We start from the raw sequence: 16,779 nt of genomic DNA, 5'->3' as shown, positions 1-16,779 counted from the left end.
CTTCCGCCACTTCCTTCCTTCCGCCACTTCCTTCCGCCACTTCCTTCCGCCACTTCCTTCCTTCCGCCACTTCCTTCCTTCCGCCACTTCCTTCCTTCTGCCACTTCCTTCCGCCACTTCCTTCCTTCCTTCCTTCCTTCCTTCCTTTCCTTCCGCCACTTCCGCCACTTCCTTCCGCCACTTCCTCCCTTCCTTCCTCCCTCCCTTCCTCCCTCCCTCGAGTCCCTAGGAAAACTGCTCCTCTGCCTTGTTGTCCAGGGGGGTCACTCTTTTCCCGTTGGGTCATGGCGATACCTTTTAAGCAGGCTCAGATGGTGTAGAAAGATGGTCTTCCTTCTTAGCTTACCGGGATATGTCCTTTTGGTCCTTTATTTTCCTGTTGGCTCGTTGTCATTAGGGGTTTTTGTCTCCCAGCAGCACTAAGTCCAACCTTGTTTGTACACAGCCACGGGCGCCATTTCGGGGAGCAGTGGAGGCATTACCCGACGCGAAGGGGATAAAATGTAGGAGAAAAGTAACCAGGAGTAAGGCAGGGAGAAAGCGACCGGGGTAAAGGCACTAAAAAAACTTCAACAACCAATCAAACAAATATAATGACTGTTAGTCAATAACTTTGGTTCAACAACAGTATTTCTCATAGGGTAACCGGCTCAGTAATCTCACACGGGTATGGCACTTGTGATTTTAAAAAAGACAAAACCTGCTGCCAGAGCGATAGCAGGGGAAAGCGAAGGAGGAAAGCGAATGCTTGGTGCAGGGCAGCAGAGCACCGTGGTGTGTCTTTGGCACTCCTTTATGTGTGGAAAGGGCTGCAGGAGCTGCCGGCACCACCCTGCTCCGGCTCCTGACACACGGAGCAGGGGGAGTTAAGACTCGGCTGGAGATTTTGGGGCGATTTCCATGCGCTCGGCTTGCAGCTCAACGTCTCCACCAGATCCACGCGGTGATGCAGCGATGCCTCTCTGTAGTGCTGTTCCCCTTCAGGTCTGCACCGCTGCTTTCGCTTCAGGAAGGCCATTCAAAGGCACCCTGGATACACCAAGAGCTAGTTCTCGGTGGGACTGTGCGGCTCACGCAGGAGCTGCCGGGGAGGGGAGGGTGACTCGGCCGGAACCGGCCCCAGGGCCGGGCAAGGGAAGCCCTAAGTATCTTTATTGCCATGCCCGCGCTCCCTGCAGCTCAGCCGTGATGGAGTGTGTCGCCGTCCCGGCAGTCGCTGGGAGTGAAGCACCGCCCGGTGAGGCCGTGCCCCGCCCCGGGGCCGAGCCGGGCGCTCGACAGTGCCGTCAGCGAGCGCCGAGTGCGGCCATGAGTGGGGTTCTACGGCTCCTGCGAGCCCTGCGCGCCTCTCGGCCCGGCCCCACAGCCCGCGGCCTGCGCACGGCCGCGCCCCGCCGCGCCTTCGCCAAGGAGCTGTTCCTCGGCACCCTGCGCAAGGTGGGTCCGCGGGGATGGGGGCGGCGATGGGGCCGGTTCCGGCCGAGTCAGCGACGGACAGCGGGGAGGCCGCGGTGGGGCTGGCACAGGCCGGGCGCATCGCCCGCCCGGGCTCGTCACCAGCACACCCAGGGCCTTTTGCAGCCGCTCATGCCCGACCTGGGGCCGCAGGGCTTGGTGCGAGCCCACGGCAGGAGCCGGCCCGTGGCCTGGTTGTCCCGTAGTTCCCGGGTCCAGCTGGCGCAGGGGCCCTCAGCGGGAGCCGTGCCAGCTGAAGTGACCCCTTTGCACACAAAGCACGCCATGGAGCTCTCAATGGCCCATATAACCTAAGCTAAGCCACAGTCCCCTGTGCTTGTCAGCCCCACAATTTATGTGGGTTTTTTTTCCCAGTAGAATGACTAGTTTGGAAGAAACTTACCAGATCATCGAATCCAACCCGTGCCCTAGCACCACAACTAGACTATCGCAGCGAGTGCCATATCCAGTCTTTTTTTAAACACATCCAGGGATGGTGACTCCACCACGTCCTCGGGCAGACCATTCCAGTACTTTATACTCTTTCTATAAAAAACTTCTTCCTAATATCCAACCTGTATTTTCTTTGGTGCAGCTTGAGACTGTGTCTTCTCATAGACGCATCTCACACAAATTCCCTCTGCAAACATGTCTTTCTGCAGCACTCTCTGGGCATGCCACAAACTTGTATCACTTTATTTGCTGTTTTTACTTAAAAGGTCGAGACTTTGTAAATTTCTGCCTACAGTTTTGATAGGAAAGATTGAAATTCTTGTCATGCTTTGAGATGCCACGGGACAAAGAACTTAAAATCTGAGCTAGAACACTGTATTAAGCAGTTTGTTAATGCAAGGCTTAGAGTGTGCATTCATCAGAGGTTGCAGGGTGAAGGAAACTGAAAGAAGGAATAACTGAAATCCACGTGAAATGAATTGAGCACTAAAGTCTCCTGCAACAGAGCTTGTCAGGTAAAGTGTTACAACAGACAGTATTCAGGCTCCACTGTGTTAAATCCTTCTTCAAATATGTCTGGGGTGTTCTTTCTCTCAAATTTCAGTACAACAGCTTTCTGAAAACCTCTAGCATTTCCCAGGTCCTGAATTTTTGATGCTGATATTATTGTTCAGGGTATCAGGAACAGATTTGTGTGGACACAGATAAATTCTTCTGTTTAAAAGGGGCGAGGCAGTAAAAAATTAGCAGTGTGCTTCTAACACAGCTTTCCACTTCGTGTGTTCCTTGCTTGGATTTTTTATCAGTTCAAAGCTGTCGGGCCATGCTGCTCCCAGTTTATGGCCAGAAAATCCTGGTGATGATAAGGAGTGGTGGGACTCACTCCCCTTTGTTCTGGCATTAACAGGTGAATGTCAAGCGTGCTGGGTGTTTGCAAGGGACAATGTTCATGGACTCTGGAAACATTGGAACAGTTCATTGATTTTGACACAAACTCATTTTTTATCAATCCCTAAATAGGGTTACACTGACAAAGCTCACGAGTGGTGAAGGATTTTTGCATTATTCTGGTTCTTAAAAAATCTCTTGATTTCTCCTTAATATTTCTGTTGTTCAGGTAGCGCCCTCTGGTCTGTTTTTGCTGTGTTGAGTCCTGTGGAGCTCTGTTTTTGTTTTGGAATATTTTCCACAATTCTTAATTTGCACATTTTTTTAGAGTCTTTGCAAGGCGTATCTCCCATAATTTTTACTTCAGCTGCATGATTCATGTATTAAAAATTCTTAAATAATTCTCCTATTTTAGGAAGAAGTTTTTCCTTACCCAGAAATTAGTAATGAAGAACTGGCAGAGATCAACCAGTTTGTAGGACCTGTCGAAAAGTTCTTCAATGAAGAAGGTATATTATTATGTTTTTATCCATACAAGTGATTTGGTGATTACAAAAGGATTTAGTTATAGCAGCTGAATAAGATTATTATACTTAAAACATTTAATTCATTTTATGCATTTATTGCTGCTCACACAGTGATGCTGATTCTGTAGCATGTCCATTTATGGCTTTTTTTGGGGAGTATTTGGCTGCTGAAGAATTAAATCTCCAAAACATTAAGAAAACCAAGGATGTAGAAGTATTCTGGGATAAAGATAGGATTTGAAGTTGATTTTAGGTCAGCTGAATTGTGCTTTTTACCACTTCATATATTGTGATTTTTTTTTTCCTATAGCTTTTTATCTGTCCTACTCTGCTAAAACTGACTATGGCAAAATGCAGCACAGATATTCAGAAATGATGGTTCATTGAGGAGTTATGAAAAATCAAAACCATTTCTGTTTTTCAGCATTAGAGTAATAATTCTGTTTGGGAAAGGCCTTACTCCCCTGCATTTAAGAGGGCATTGCAGGGTGTTCCTTCCATTAGTGCTGCCATGGATAAGCCAATTCCAGAACAATTGCAGAATATTGGTTTGCACGGACAGCAATTTCTGAGGCAGTTAAACAGCATTGTCTCAGACTTCCCATTGACAGAGGTCCCAGCCCTGGTTTTCCAAAGACTGTAGGACTTTGGAGAAGCCAGTGATTGCCACACATCACAATTTGTGAGATCCAGGTGATTTTAACTGTAAAACTGTAGTGTTGCTCACCAACAGTAAATAAATAATTTATTCAAATTATATTTTTTAGTTCTTTGCTCTCTCAGGGAACATAATTTATGGAGTAAACAACCTGATGTGTAGGGGAGGAATAAAAGGGTCAAATAATAGTGTGTGGAGAAAGTATGATTTCTGTTTGTTTTCACTACCATGGTACAGAACAGGTCTTTTAATCCCCCAAGAATCTAAAAACTCTGAAGAACAAGATACAAGATTCCTCATTTATGTACATTATTTTATTGTATTCACAACCTAGAACTTGGTTCAAATGGAAAATTCTGGAAATACTTTGCTTATTCTAGTCTTGGAATGTGCTGACATGCAGAACCAGTAGAAATGTTTGAGAAACTTTCTCAGATTTCTCAAATGAGCATTTTCTCAAATGCTGGGTTTCTTCCAGTTCCAAGTCTTTTTCCTGAATATGTCGTGAGGACAACCAGGAAAGTCAGGCTGAAGCTAGAAGGAAGAAATCCTTGTGAAGCTGGGGATGAGAAGTCTCATCAGTGACCTTGGCCCTGCGGGGGGAATCCTGCAGTCTCACGGCTGCTCTAGGCACTAAGAAACACAGCGTTAAATGAGAAAAATTTCTGTATTTGTAGTAAACTCAAAGAAAATCGATCAAGATGCAAAAATCCCCTCTGAAACCTTACAAGGACTGAAGGACCTGGGTCTCTTTGGCATGCAGATTCCAGAGGAATATGGTGAGTAAATGTCACAGAAGAACAACCCAGTGCATTTAGGGGTGCATTTTGTGTCACTTTCCTAGCTCTCCAATTAAAGCTCTTGCATTCCTGTATTTCTGTACTTGAAATGGATTTTTTTGGGGGGAAAGGGGCATGTTAAACGTATTAAAATAAAATCTGGTGCCTGTTCCAGGTGGGCTAGGCCTGTCAAACACCATGTATGCACGTTTGGGAGAAATCACATCCCTGGATGGCTCCATTGCAGTGACCCTGGCAGCTCATCAGGCCATTGGGCTGAAGGTAATGCTGCTGCTCTAGGGCCAGTATTTCTGAACAAATTGCATGGAAAAGGTGGAGTGAAAAATGTGGAGCTTGAAGGGAGAAAATCAGAACTACTGGGGAAGCCTAAATCAGGTTTGTGGTGTCCCCAGCAGCCTCTGCCTCTGGTTCAGTGTAAGATGGAAAGGCTGGACAGGAGGTACGCAAGAAATTTACTATTAGGATAATTATTCTTAGGAAAACTACTTTAAAGGATCCCAAGTTGTTATTTTTTTGGGGTTTTTTGGTTTGTTTTTTTTTTTTTTTTAAACCAAAGCTGTTTAAAGTAGCTAGAATAAATAGAATTGAAATTTGAAATTCTTTCCTTCCTCATCACCTGAGCCCCCTGACCAGAGGGTCAGGGGGCTCAGGTGATGAGGAAGGAAAGAATTCAGAAGAAAGCAACACTGGCTGGGTGGCTGGGGCTGCATGTTTGGGAGCCTAGAGGAGAAAATTCATCAGAGAGCAAGTGTGTCAATTTTGAGCTTTTATCCACCTATTGATATTTACCTTTTAGTGGTGGATGGATGGCAGAAAGAAGATTGAAACCACAGTTAGTTTGTTATAGCAAGAGAAAATTCCTCGTGGAATTGAGCAGACAATGCTAATAAAAAATATTTTAATATCTGATAAATAATACAGTCTTTTGTTTATTAAACTGTCTCTTACTGTGCCACAAAACTTGCAGATGAAGCTTTCTGAACATGCTGAAGCTTGTCAGCTCCCTCTCTTCCCACAGGGTGGTGCTGCAAAGTTTTCTGTGCTTGTTTCTGCAGGGGATCCTCATTGCTGGGACTGAGAAGCAGAAGGCCAAGTACCTGCCCCGCCTGGCCTCAGGGGAGCACATTGCTGCTTTCTGCCTCACCGAGCCTGGCAGGTGCTGCTGCCCCCACAGATCCACCTGGAGTTCTGCTTTATCTGCATTGCTTAATAGCTTAAATCTTCATTATTTGGGGCCTGTGGCTTCAATATACAAATCTGTGGTGTATTTTTAGTTTTTAAAGGAACTTTACAAAAAAGCTCCAGACTGTGTTACTCTTTCCCAATGTGCTGCTTTTGGCAGTGTCCATTAAATCCCTGACTCTTGTTGTTCCCATCCCAGGAATTCATTTACTTAATTTCTTCCATAAATTGAAAGGATGCTTTGTGCTACATCAGAAATAATGTGCTGTGACTGTTCTAGAATGCTTTCAGTTCTTCTTCAAATATTGCAAAATATTGCCTGCATTGAAGGCCAAAATTTACCAAAACTAAAAGGAAGAATTTTGGGTGCTACTTAAGTGACAAGCTCATTGTGTCTTCACGTAGCTCAAAGTGTAGCTCCAAAAAGTTGCTTTTGTGGCATTCTGCACCTTCAGGTCAGGTCATAACGCTGATAACATAGCAATGAGCAAAAATGTCCCCTCAGGTAATTTTCAGAGCTCTTCAATCTAGTGAGCTTCCTTGTTAGTTAAAAGCTACAATTGATACACTGCTATTTAAGAATCCCTCCTTTTTAAAGGATGGGAAGAGAGAGAATATGCAGTTTTGGTTTTTTAAAGCATGTTTATTTCTTAAAACATTATTAACTTGTTTGTTTCCTAGTGGGAGTGATGCTGCATCCATCCAGACAAGAGCAACCCTGTGTGAAGATGGGAAACACTTCCTGTTAAATGGCTCCAAGGTACTGTCCTAGGGTGACAGGTACCTACTTACAGACTGGGAGTGGGAAAGGCTTTTGTTACAAGTGTAGGAAGTGTCTTTGACTTTTGCATCAGTCTTGAATTGGGTGGTTTCCAAGCTAGAGGAGAATGACCATGTCAGAAAGATACACCTTGGTTTAGGCACAAAGACAATAGAACATTATTGTTAGGGAATTACTGCATTAAACTCCTGGTAAGAAAAATAGAAAACCACTCCAGGTTCCTTCTCTAATCACCCATTTGTGTGTTCAGCTTCAGGGAGGGTTGGTTAGTTGGTAAATCGGCCCCCTTCCTGACAGCTTAGGTAAAAGAAAATCTAAACCTGTATTTTGTCATCATTCTTCAGGCTAGATTTTAAAAGAAAACTTGATATTTAATTAGAAATAGGCCTGTTTGGAACCTTTCTTCTAAAAGAAACAGTGTCAAAAGCCAGTCTTGAGGAAATTAGAGATGTTCTGGGTTCAGCAGTACTGGATGCATTGCAGACTTGACCTGTATTGTTGATCCATTTGTGGTGCGAAGAGGCCCACCCTGGGGGAGAGGCTGATGAGAGAATTTCTCATCAGAGTTAATTTTTGGGCACAGGGTTTGTCCAGTCTGCATTGACCCTGTATCTCTCACATGCCATTAGCAGCAGGATGTACTAGCTTTTGTAGGAATGCACTGTGGATTTTCATTTAATGCACATTGTACTACATTCTGGTTTTAAAGTTGCTCTAAACTTACTATGTGTGGTCAGCTCTCCTCAGAAATGTGCTCACACTGGAAGCAGACACTCATTAGAACTGAAGGGAAGGAGCAGCAATTTTTCAGCACTCTGTTCTTTGCCCAGCCTGTTACAAATCCCTTGAGAACTGTGCTCATAAAATCAGCACAGTTTTATTTCTTACACATCTTCCCTCTCTCAAAACAGGTCTGGATCTCCAATGGTGGCCTGGCAAGTATTTTTACAGTGTTTGCCAGGACAGAGGTTGTGGACAAGGATGGGCAGGTGAAGGATAAAATCACTGCTTTCATCGTGGAGCGGGACTTTGGGGGTGTCACCCATGGGAAGCCCGAGGATAAATTAGGCATTCGAGGCTCCAACAGTAAGAATCACCTAAAACTGTTAGCAGAAATTGTCTTAATAGTTTAATGTTTTATTTTGGTTGAATCATCTGAATTCAGAGGCAAATAAATACTTATTCCATGTTACAGTACAAGTTTCATGTTTCTTTAGCTGGTTTTTCCTAGGAGTCCTTCATGATGCATGGTCTGAAATAACAAATATATTTTGTGGAGTTCATTCACTGTGCAGTGAAAGACATCACTCAGGAGATTGAGTGGCCAATAGGTTTAATCTATAAGTCCACTTTCACCAGCTCTTCTAAGCTTTTTAATGATTGCAGCTTTTCACTGTGTTGGTGGCTGTTCAATCCCTTTAGTTCCTTAGAACTAAAAATAAAGACAAAACTGTAGTTCTGTTTACACAGTGTACATTCATAACATTTAAAATATTTTATATCAGTAACTGATGTCAACTACAGCCTTTTCCCAAATTCTCACTTCTTTGGCAAAGCATGTGTAATTCTGTCATAAACAACGCGTTAAGAAGACTGTATTTCTTGCTACATATAATGATTTAAGTTCCTAAATGTCTTCTAAATATTTTTGTGTCATATATGATTAAGTGCTAATTCTGTGTTTCAGCCTGTGAAGTACATTTTGAGAACACCAAAGTGCCTATAGAGAATGTAATTGGAGAAGTTGGAGGGGGATTTAAGGTAAGCAGTGAAGGATAACTACTGGTGATTTTTAAAAGCTTGAAGGAGACTGTTTTGCCCCTTTACTGCAGTTTCCTCATGGATGGTGTGAGCACTGCCACACTGCAGAGTGCTGGAGGACTGGTGTCACTGGACACTGCACAGTGTGCCATCACTTCAGATTCCTGTGTGTTTCTTCTTTTTGGGCTTTTTGTTGTTTTTCATGGGGTCCCCTCAGAAAAGGGAGAGATTTCAGCTGCCCTTCTGACCTGAATGTGACACATGTCATCTGCTGGTTCCTCCAGCAGAATGTCGAAAGGGAGACAGAGGAATGAGTATCACAGGCAATTGCTGGAAGCAAGCCCAGGCCCAAGGTGCCATGGCTGTCAGGTGCTTCTCCAGGGCTGGATTCTTGCACAAGGAAATGCTGGCAGGACCCCAGGAAAGATACCACAGGTGGCCTTGCTGTGTAACCTTTCTCTGAGAGTGAGACCTTGAGATTGCCCAAGCTGCTTCTTACTCCTTCTCCACTTCTTACTCCTGCTGTAGCAGGCAAGTCTAGGCCTAAATGCTAAATTAAATAATCTTCCTTGATGTAGTGGAGATTAAAAGAAGATTTTTATGGTGTCTTCCTGACAAGTTAAAACATAGGACAGTGACTTCTTTCTGAACAGGCTTTGACCTGAGTCACCCATGTTGAGAAACAACACCGGAGTCCAAAATCTATTTTTGTGCATTATTGGTCTTGTATTTCATTTCTACATCTCCATTCTTGTTCCTTTCTGTGGTGTGCTGATGCAAGGAATCTGAGGCAGAGAGCAAGCATCTCAGGTCAACTGCAGCGAGAAATATTGTGGTTTTCTTCCTCATCTGCTAAACTGGAGCAGTGCTGACTAGCTGGAATGTTGTTTACCAGCTGCAGATAAATACATTTTTATCTACATTTTACCTTCTTATAATTAGAATAGAGATTATTTCCTATATCATCTGCTTCAGATATAAAATTGGATGTAATGGGTGGCAGGAAATAGCCAGTTTTGAAGCATTTTCCTTGGGATGCTGAGAGCTGAGGTGGCTGATGTGAGGGCACGTCCCAGGACTGGAAGTATGTCCTAGTGAAGAGTGAAATCCAGGGAATACTGAAGCAGGAAACAGTGACCAGCATGGCCTAAGGAGAATGTGGCCTAAACCCCATCTTTTCTTCACAGGTTGCCATGAATATCCTCAACAGTGGAAGATTTAGCATGGGCAGTGCATCTGCTGGAATGATTAAGAAGCTGATAGGTGGGTGAATTGGGTGCTCTGGATGGCTGGGTGCCAGCAGAACCAGCTCTGACTGAGACAGATAATGCAGTACACTCAGAGTGGGAACAGGAGTGTTGATCTTGTCATAACATGCTTTGGCATCTTTAAAATACTAAAATACGATTCTGAAAAATAGTTACTAAAAGCCTGTTTGCAAAGGTTTTGAAATAAAGATTCTTTTCCTTTCATACAGTGCAGTTTCAGTTTATGGAGTGGGAGGTTATTGCTTCTGTTGGACTTCCCTGAGGAAAAATGTTCTTCCCAAAAAAAACCTCTGTACTATTGCTTTTAGAAGGTGTAATCTCCCCTAGAACCTGAATAACTGGCTCAATGCTACACACAGTAATTAGGAATAAAATTGTTTTCTGCCAATAATTAGCCAAAACAGTAACAGAAGTCTCTCTAATCAATTAGCACCAAAACTGATTACTTCTCTAAGAGTACAATTCACACCTCTGGTTCAAAAGCCTTTAACAGGCTGGTCCCAGACTTGATCAACACCATGAGTTTTTCACAAAGTGCTGCTTTTGGAGCAGCCAGGGGTTTCCTGGCCATAGACTGGAGTGTCACTATCCAGGGAAAGACACCAGCAGCAGGAATGTCACAGCTCTTCTGAGCTGGATTTGTTTTTCTTTTTTTAAAGAGCTGACATCAGAGTATGCTTGTACCAGGAAACAATTCAATAAGAAACTCAGCCAATTTGGATTAATTCAGGTAACAAAAACCTAAACACCTAAATCTCTGTGCTAAGTGCCAGGACATAGCTTGTATTGGGGTTATTTTGGCTGTACCAGTTCAAAGGATTTGCTAGAAATTTGTGTGAACCTGGTACCTGGTGCTGACTGTTGTACACTGATCTTTCAAATGTCTAGAATGATAAATATGTATAAAATATGTAAAAAATATGTAAATGTAAAAAAAAGTAAATATGTATAAAAGTATGTTTTATTCATTGTTGTTTTGAAGTGGTACTTTTTATTGATTAATTTGATAATGTTAAACATATAAAAACTGCAGATTTTTTTAAGTTTGTGGGTTGACTATGGAGTTTTGCATCTGAATTTCTGTATGATTCCTCATGTTGCTGCCTGGAAGGAGAAATTTTGTTTAATGGCTGTGAAAGCCTATGTGATGGAGAGCATGGCTTACCTGACTGCAGGGATGATGGACAGGCCAGGCTTCCCTGACTGCTCTGTGGAGGCTGCCATGGTCAAGGTAAGCAGTGCTGGGGAAGGGCTCTGTGTTCAGTCTGCAGAGGGCTGAGAGCTCAGCACATTTAGACAGGTGAGAGAAGCACTGCAGCCAGGTGAAATCATAGATACTGTTCTGTCTGAACCCCACAAGCTCAGACTCGTATGAAATAAAACCTGCAGAGAGCAGGTTGGGAATATCACAGCCCTCCTGAGCTGGGGTCTGAGGAGGCCTCATTTGAGCACAGGGACACTCAGTTAACACCTCAGCTTCCAGGCTGGCCAGGCTGCTGCTGTGCCAGCTTTCCCAGGGAACTGGTGGCAGAACAAACCCTGTGGAACATCCAGGCTCTGGCTGCCAGGGTGTCCCTTATGCTGTGGTCACTGCAGAAAACTCCTGTTCTGGGCTCCAGCCAAGCAGCCACAGCTGCTCTGCTCGTGTGGAGCTGCCCCTTTCCCTTGAATGTGCCCGTTTGAAGACTGCTTTGTGCATTGCAAGGACACAGTTTGAGTTTGACTAAACCCCCTGAGCCACAAGGACACTTTTCCAGGTGAGTTTACAGGACAGGTGTAACACACAGAAAATACGGCAGCAGTGTGCTGTAGGTACAGCCCCAGAGCTGAGCATGCTGTGTTTACTGCTGATTTATTAACTATTCACTGGTGATTAAACCCTGTTCCATGGCAGGTGTTCAGCTCTGAAGGGGCCTGGGCATGTGTGAGTGAGGCTCTGCAGATCCTTGGAGGCCTTGGCTACATGAAGGATTATCCCTATGAGCGCTACCTAAGGGACACCAGGATCCTGCTCATCTTCGAGGCAAGTGCCAGGATCCCATTTTTACTGCAAACTGCACTTGACACATTTTATAAAGGTGAGGTTTGATTGACCAGGACTTCGTTCCTTCAACTGCAAAGTCTGTTACAGAGTAAGACTGCAGGACTAACCTTGTTTTCTTTGGAATATCAATAGTAGCTCCCCATAATAAAATAATGGCTTTTATAGACTGACCACAGTGTGAGTTACAGCAGTAACCTTTCTTCCTGTGTGCTTCTAACAAGTGAAGTAGGGTAACTCACAAAAGATCAACTTAGAAGTTTAATTAACTTACTGCTGAGGATCTATAGTCAAGGAAAGGTTGTTTCTGAAACTTGTTCTCTTTCCAAGCTGGATTGTCAGTGACCGATCATGTGCACATCAGAGTGACTGCCAGACTTGATTTTAACTCAGCTCATGTTGAGCAGTTCTACAACTATTTAAAGGCTCCTTTACTGGAATGGGGCAGAACTTTTTTCACTCAAAATGCAATTGGTCTTGTTTCTTTTACATTGTGATACATTTGTGTGTTTAATAATGAGGGGCTTGACTTCTGCAGCACCCCATGAAATCAGAATTAAAACAGATAAAGCAAAAGGCAGCAATTCATGGGTGGGGAGAGTCATCATGTGATACTGGAACAGTGGGAAGGGCACAACAGACCTGCTTGGAAAACACTTAGTATTGTAAACTCTGGTTACCCACTCGTCTCACTTCTGTTTTTTTCCAGGGAACCAATGAAATCCTGAGAATGTACATTGCACTGACAGGGATGCAGCATGCAGGGAAGATCTTAACTGACAAAATTAAGTATGTTCTTATTTATTGTTAATAGTTTTTAATAAACTAAAAAGAATCTGATAACATTATAGATAAGAGAAGAAACTGTAGGGAAAATCTGCACTACTTTCTGTTTATTGCCTGTAAAAGTTCAATGTTACAGGGGCTCTTCATCTTCTAATGGGATTGTTCATAGATTTAGGAGTTGTAGCATTTAACACATTTTATCTTAGACTTTTACACAAACTATAATTATTTTTTTCAAGACCAATAATGAATATTTTGTATCTGAATTAAGTTGGATTGGCACAACAGCTGCATTGTGCGTATTCAGTACCGGTTTCTGGAATTCTTTATGGGTGTCTTGGAGAGCAGCTGATGACTCTGAAGGCACCACAGTTGTTCTCCAGATTTCACAGTAAAATGGATTGAGACTTGGTAATTCGTGGACAATCTGGAGGCATTCTGCTAAAGTATTTGGAATTACAACTGGTTATGTCTGAACCTCCTGGAATTTCCTTAACAGCCGTTTTTTCCCCAACATTTCAGCGCAATCAAGAAAGGAAACATGGGAGTGGCCCTGGGGGAGTTCCTGACCAGGTTACAGGACACCCTGGGCAGGAAGGTGGATCTGGGGCTTGTAGGTGACCGTGGGGTGGTGCATCCCAGCCTCCAGGTAAGGGCCTCAGTGCTGAGATTTCATGTTTGTTCCTTTTGCTGCTTGCCACATCTTAATCCCCTGGTTTCGCAACCAAAATGTGTTCTTAGGAGCAGTGAGATTTTCCAGTGTAAGCAGATGTTGGCAACATGTCAGGGTAAGAAGTTACAGTTATTGTGCAGGTATCAAGGGAAGATGAGGGCTGCTCTAAGCCTGTGTTTATACCTAATCTAGATTTCAGTCCATTTGGGTAATTTGTATAAATTGAGACCTCACTATATTGAAGTGTCTGTAATAGTGCTCTTTGTTGTAAGATCAGTTACAAAACATAGGAGTTTTTCCTGTTTAATTGTAACAGAGTTTCAGGTAAGAATTTCTGGGAATTGCACATACACCTAGTTGCATAATCACTTTGGAAAATAGGTTTTAGCACCAAAACTGAATGTTTTCTTAATAGCAAAAAGATAAAGTACATTTTTCATGGGATGTTCTCTTAGTTACTTTTGTCAGCATAAGCCTACACTGAAAGTTACTGAGACTAAACTCTAGAAAATTTTAATACATGTTTGAGAGAATGAATAGTGCCTTTCTGGCTTTCAGTAGCAAAGTGGATGAATGTTAAAAAAGAGAAAATCCAGCATCCTGTTTGAAGTGGGTGTGGGTATGTTGCTTTTCTTTTATAAAACCACTCAAATTGTTGTTTTTTCTCTTGTTTTATAGGAGAGTGCCAAGAAACTTGAAGAAAATGTTTATTATTTTGGAACTACAGTCAGGGGCCTGCTAAGTAGGTTTGGCAAGGTAACTTTTGTCTGTTGTCCTTGTTCGTGAATAGTTTATCCTTGGGGCACCACTGAAACCTGCAGGGGACTGAGTGTGGCAGGACCCAGCACTTCCTTCACATGACACCTGCTCACTGGGTGTTAGAAAACACACATTCTGTATTCAGTGTAATGGACAAGTTATATTTTTAAAACCAAAACCTAAGCACCAGCACCCTCAGTGAATTGGTTATTTCAGTCTCCTTCTGTAAGCATAAATCTTGCTGCTGCAGGTATTAGGCAAAGTGGTTTAAAGTGCACAGCAATTTTACAATTTTACAAGCAGACTGTTAAAAGATGCAGCTTAGCTAACCCAAAACTAACTATGGTAATTTCTGACCTAGGCTAGAACCTATTTATGCAAAATAAAGCTGGACCTAAACATGAAATATGGACACTGGTATTTGGTTAAAGTTTTAAACTGACAAACCACAAACTGATAATGATTTTTACTGTCCCAGACAATAGTGGAGGAGCAGCTGGTGCTGAAGAGAGTTGCAGATGTGGTGATTAATTTGTATGCAATGACTGCAGCCATTTCCCGGGCGAGCCGCTCCATCAGCATTGGGCTCAGGAACCATGACCACGAGGTGAGTATCCTTCATCACCCGCCATTCCCACTCAGGCTGTGCTCCTGGGAGCAGGCAGGCTGAATTTGTTGGGAATTAGAGCAAACGCTCCCATAAAAGTGCAGCAGAACATGGCTAAACCTGCCAGAGTGCAGAGTGCCTCTCAGGGGCTCTGCTTGTTGAGCTGCACATTCTCAACATGTTTAAAATACTTCTTTAACACATACAGCAACATTTAGAACCTCATCACAGTTCTGCATGTTGTCTCAAAGCTGTTAACACCATGCAGTTCTTTGCAAGCTCTTTCCATAGAATAATAACACATAATTACATTAATAATTAGTATTTGGGCAATACAGTTCAGGATAGCACAGTAGTTATTTAGTAGCTCAGGTAAAGTGTAGCAGTGATGTTACAGGATGAGCAAATTTGCTACAATTCAGTGTTAAAACAAATCCAATCTGATGAAGGTTTGGCTTTGGCCTTGAGTCTTTGCTTTGTGTGAGCCGTGTTCTGGATTGACTCCCGATCAGTCTTGGAGCCAGTTTTGGGTGAAGGTTCAGCCCAGCCCTGACCCTTGGCAGCTTTGGGCTCAAAAGGGCAGCTGAGGCTGCACTGCACGTGACTAGGCTGCAGGACTCCATTATCAAAGGGCTTTGAGAATTTTAAATTACTATATTTTTACTACGTGGTTTTGTTTATGAAATAAATTCACCATTTTTTAACTTAATTTTGCTTCTTTTTCCAGGTGCTTCTTACAAATATCTTCTGCACAGAAGCCTATTTCAAGAATAATTATGCCATGGCTCAATTAGAAAAATGTAAGTGCTATAAAATAATTTTTACACTCTTCTGTCTTTCACAGACTGTGATCAAAAGAAAGTGGGTTTGATGTGACCGACAGAAGAGTTTTGCTCTGCTTTTAATTCAAACAAGAGCTGGAATCTGTTGAAAGGAGTCTCTTAATTTCATAGCTAAAGCAAACTGCTAGGGCTCTTTTTTTGAGGAATATAAAATCTCAGTAGTAAATACTCCTGACAAGTAACCGGTAGAAATTAGGGGTTTATAGTCTTTGGGAAGTACTGACCAGTTGGGCATTGGCTCTCTGAAATTCAGTCTGTAATAATCAGTCTTTTTCAGAAGAGAATGTTCAGTTTCTTCCTGGCACTCACACACCTGCATTTGTTCAAAACCACTCCTTATGGTACTTCAGTTGACTTTTCTCTGTTTCTCTGTAGATGCCGATGAAAACTTGGATGATTCCATTAAAAAGGCTGCAAAGCAGATCCTGGAGAAGAGGGCATACATCTGCTCCCACCCCCTGGACAGGACCTTCTGATGCCTCTCTAACAGCAGGTACTGATGAATGTAAATCAGGGAGGAATTCTCTGCAGTTCCAGTATTTGACACCTTAAAAACATCTGCTATTTAATGTCTTTACTAAATGTAACTGTATAAAATAAAACTTCTTTCTAACTACAACTTCATATGAAAAAGATAAATAAAGATATTTTATTTAAAGCTGAAGTTACTTTATTAGATGTATATATATGTCTGTTCCCCTTGGAGCTGGATAGAGATAGGTGAGGTTTGGATAGGGGGATACTTCTTCCCAGGGAAGGGATTGTGTGATTTCCAAGTATCTTTGCACTTCAGTCAGCTGCTTATTCACTGAGCAAGTGCTGAAAGACTTGGGGAATCCTAACAGTTCTGTTTGGGGGGCACCTCCAGCTCTTGTCCAGCAGCACCATCAGGACATTGAGTTCCCAGTGTCCAGGGGTGGTTTTGCTGTCACCCTGAGGGATATCACTGGTCACTGATATCCATCAGGACTCTGAGCCATTGATCACAACCCTCTGGATGTCACCACCCAGCCAATTCATCATTCTCCAAACTGTGCCTCTGTCAGATCCATATCTCTCCAAATAAGGGACATGTTAGCAGGGATGATGTGTTCAAAGCATTACAGAAGTCCAGAGTGGTGGCATCTGTAGCTCGGCTCTTGTGCAGTGAGGCAGTCACTCTGTCATGAAAGGCCTCTGGGTTGGTCAGGCAGCACTGACCCACTGTGTGCTCCTCAAGGTTTCCTTTGGCTTATCAAAGTATTTAAGAGGTTGGGGCGTTTTTCTCCGTTTTATCAACGGGCTGTGTCTTTTGAGGA

General features: G+C 43.1%; 1 protein-coding gene across 1 annotated transcript; it reads left to right on the top strand.

Annotated features, from left to right (window-relative positions):
- The first annotated feature begins 1,173 nt into the window (after positions 1-1,173).
- Positions 1,174-16,145, top strand: ACAD9 (acyl-CoA dehydrogenase family member 9). Its single transcript, XM_015640647.1, has 18 exons — positions 1,174-1,437; positions 3,212-3,305; positions 4,659-4,760; positions 4,936-5,042; positions 5,837-5,937; positions 6,645-6,723; positions 7,656-7,830; positions 8,432-8,505; positions 9,693-9,768; positions 10,433-10,503; positions 10,885-11,004; positions 11,668-11,796; positions 12,524-12,603; positions 13,123-13,249; positions 13,952-14,029; positions 14,511-14,639; positions 15,367-15,439; positions 15,857-16,145. The coding sequence occupies exons 1-18, from the start codon at positions 1,189-1,191 to the stop codon at positions 15,955-15,957; spliced, it is 1,965 nt and encodes a 654-aa protein (XP_015496133.1). The 5' UTR covers positions 1,174-1,188; the 3' UTR covers positions 15,958-16,145.
- The last annotated feature ends 634 nt before the right edge of the window (positions 16,146-16,779 follow it).

Source organism: Parus major, chromosome 12 (genome assembly GCF_001522545.3).
Source record: "Parus major isolate Abel chromosome 12, Parus_major1.1, whole genome shotgun sequence".
NCBI classification, from domain to species: Eukaryota; Metazoa; Chordata; class Aves; order Passeriformes; family Paridae; genus Parus; species Parus major.
This window is presented reverse-complemented; position numbering and strand designations above follow the sequence as displayed.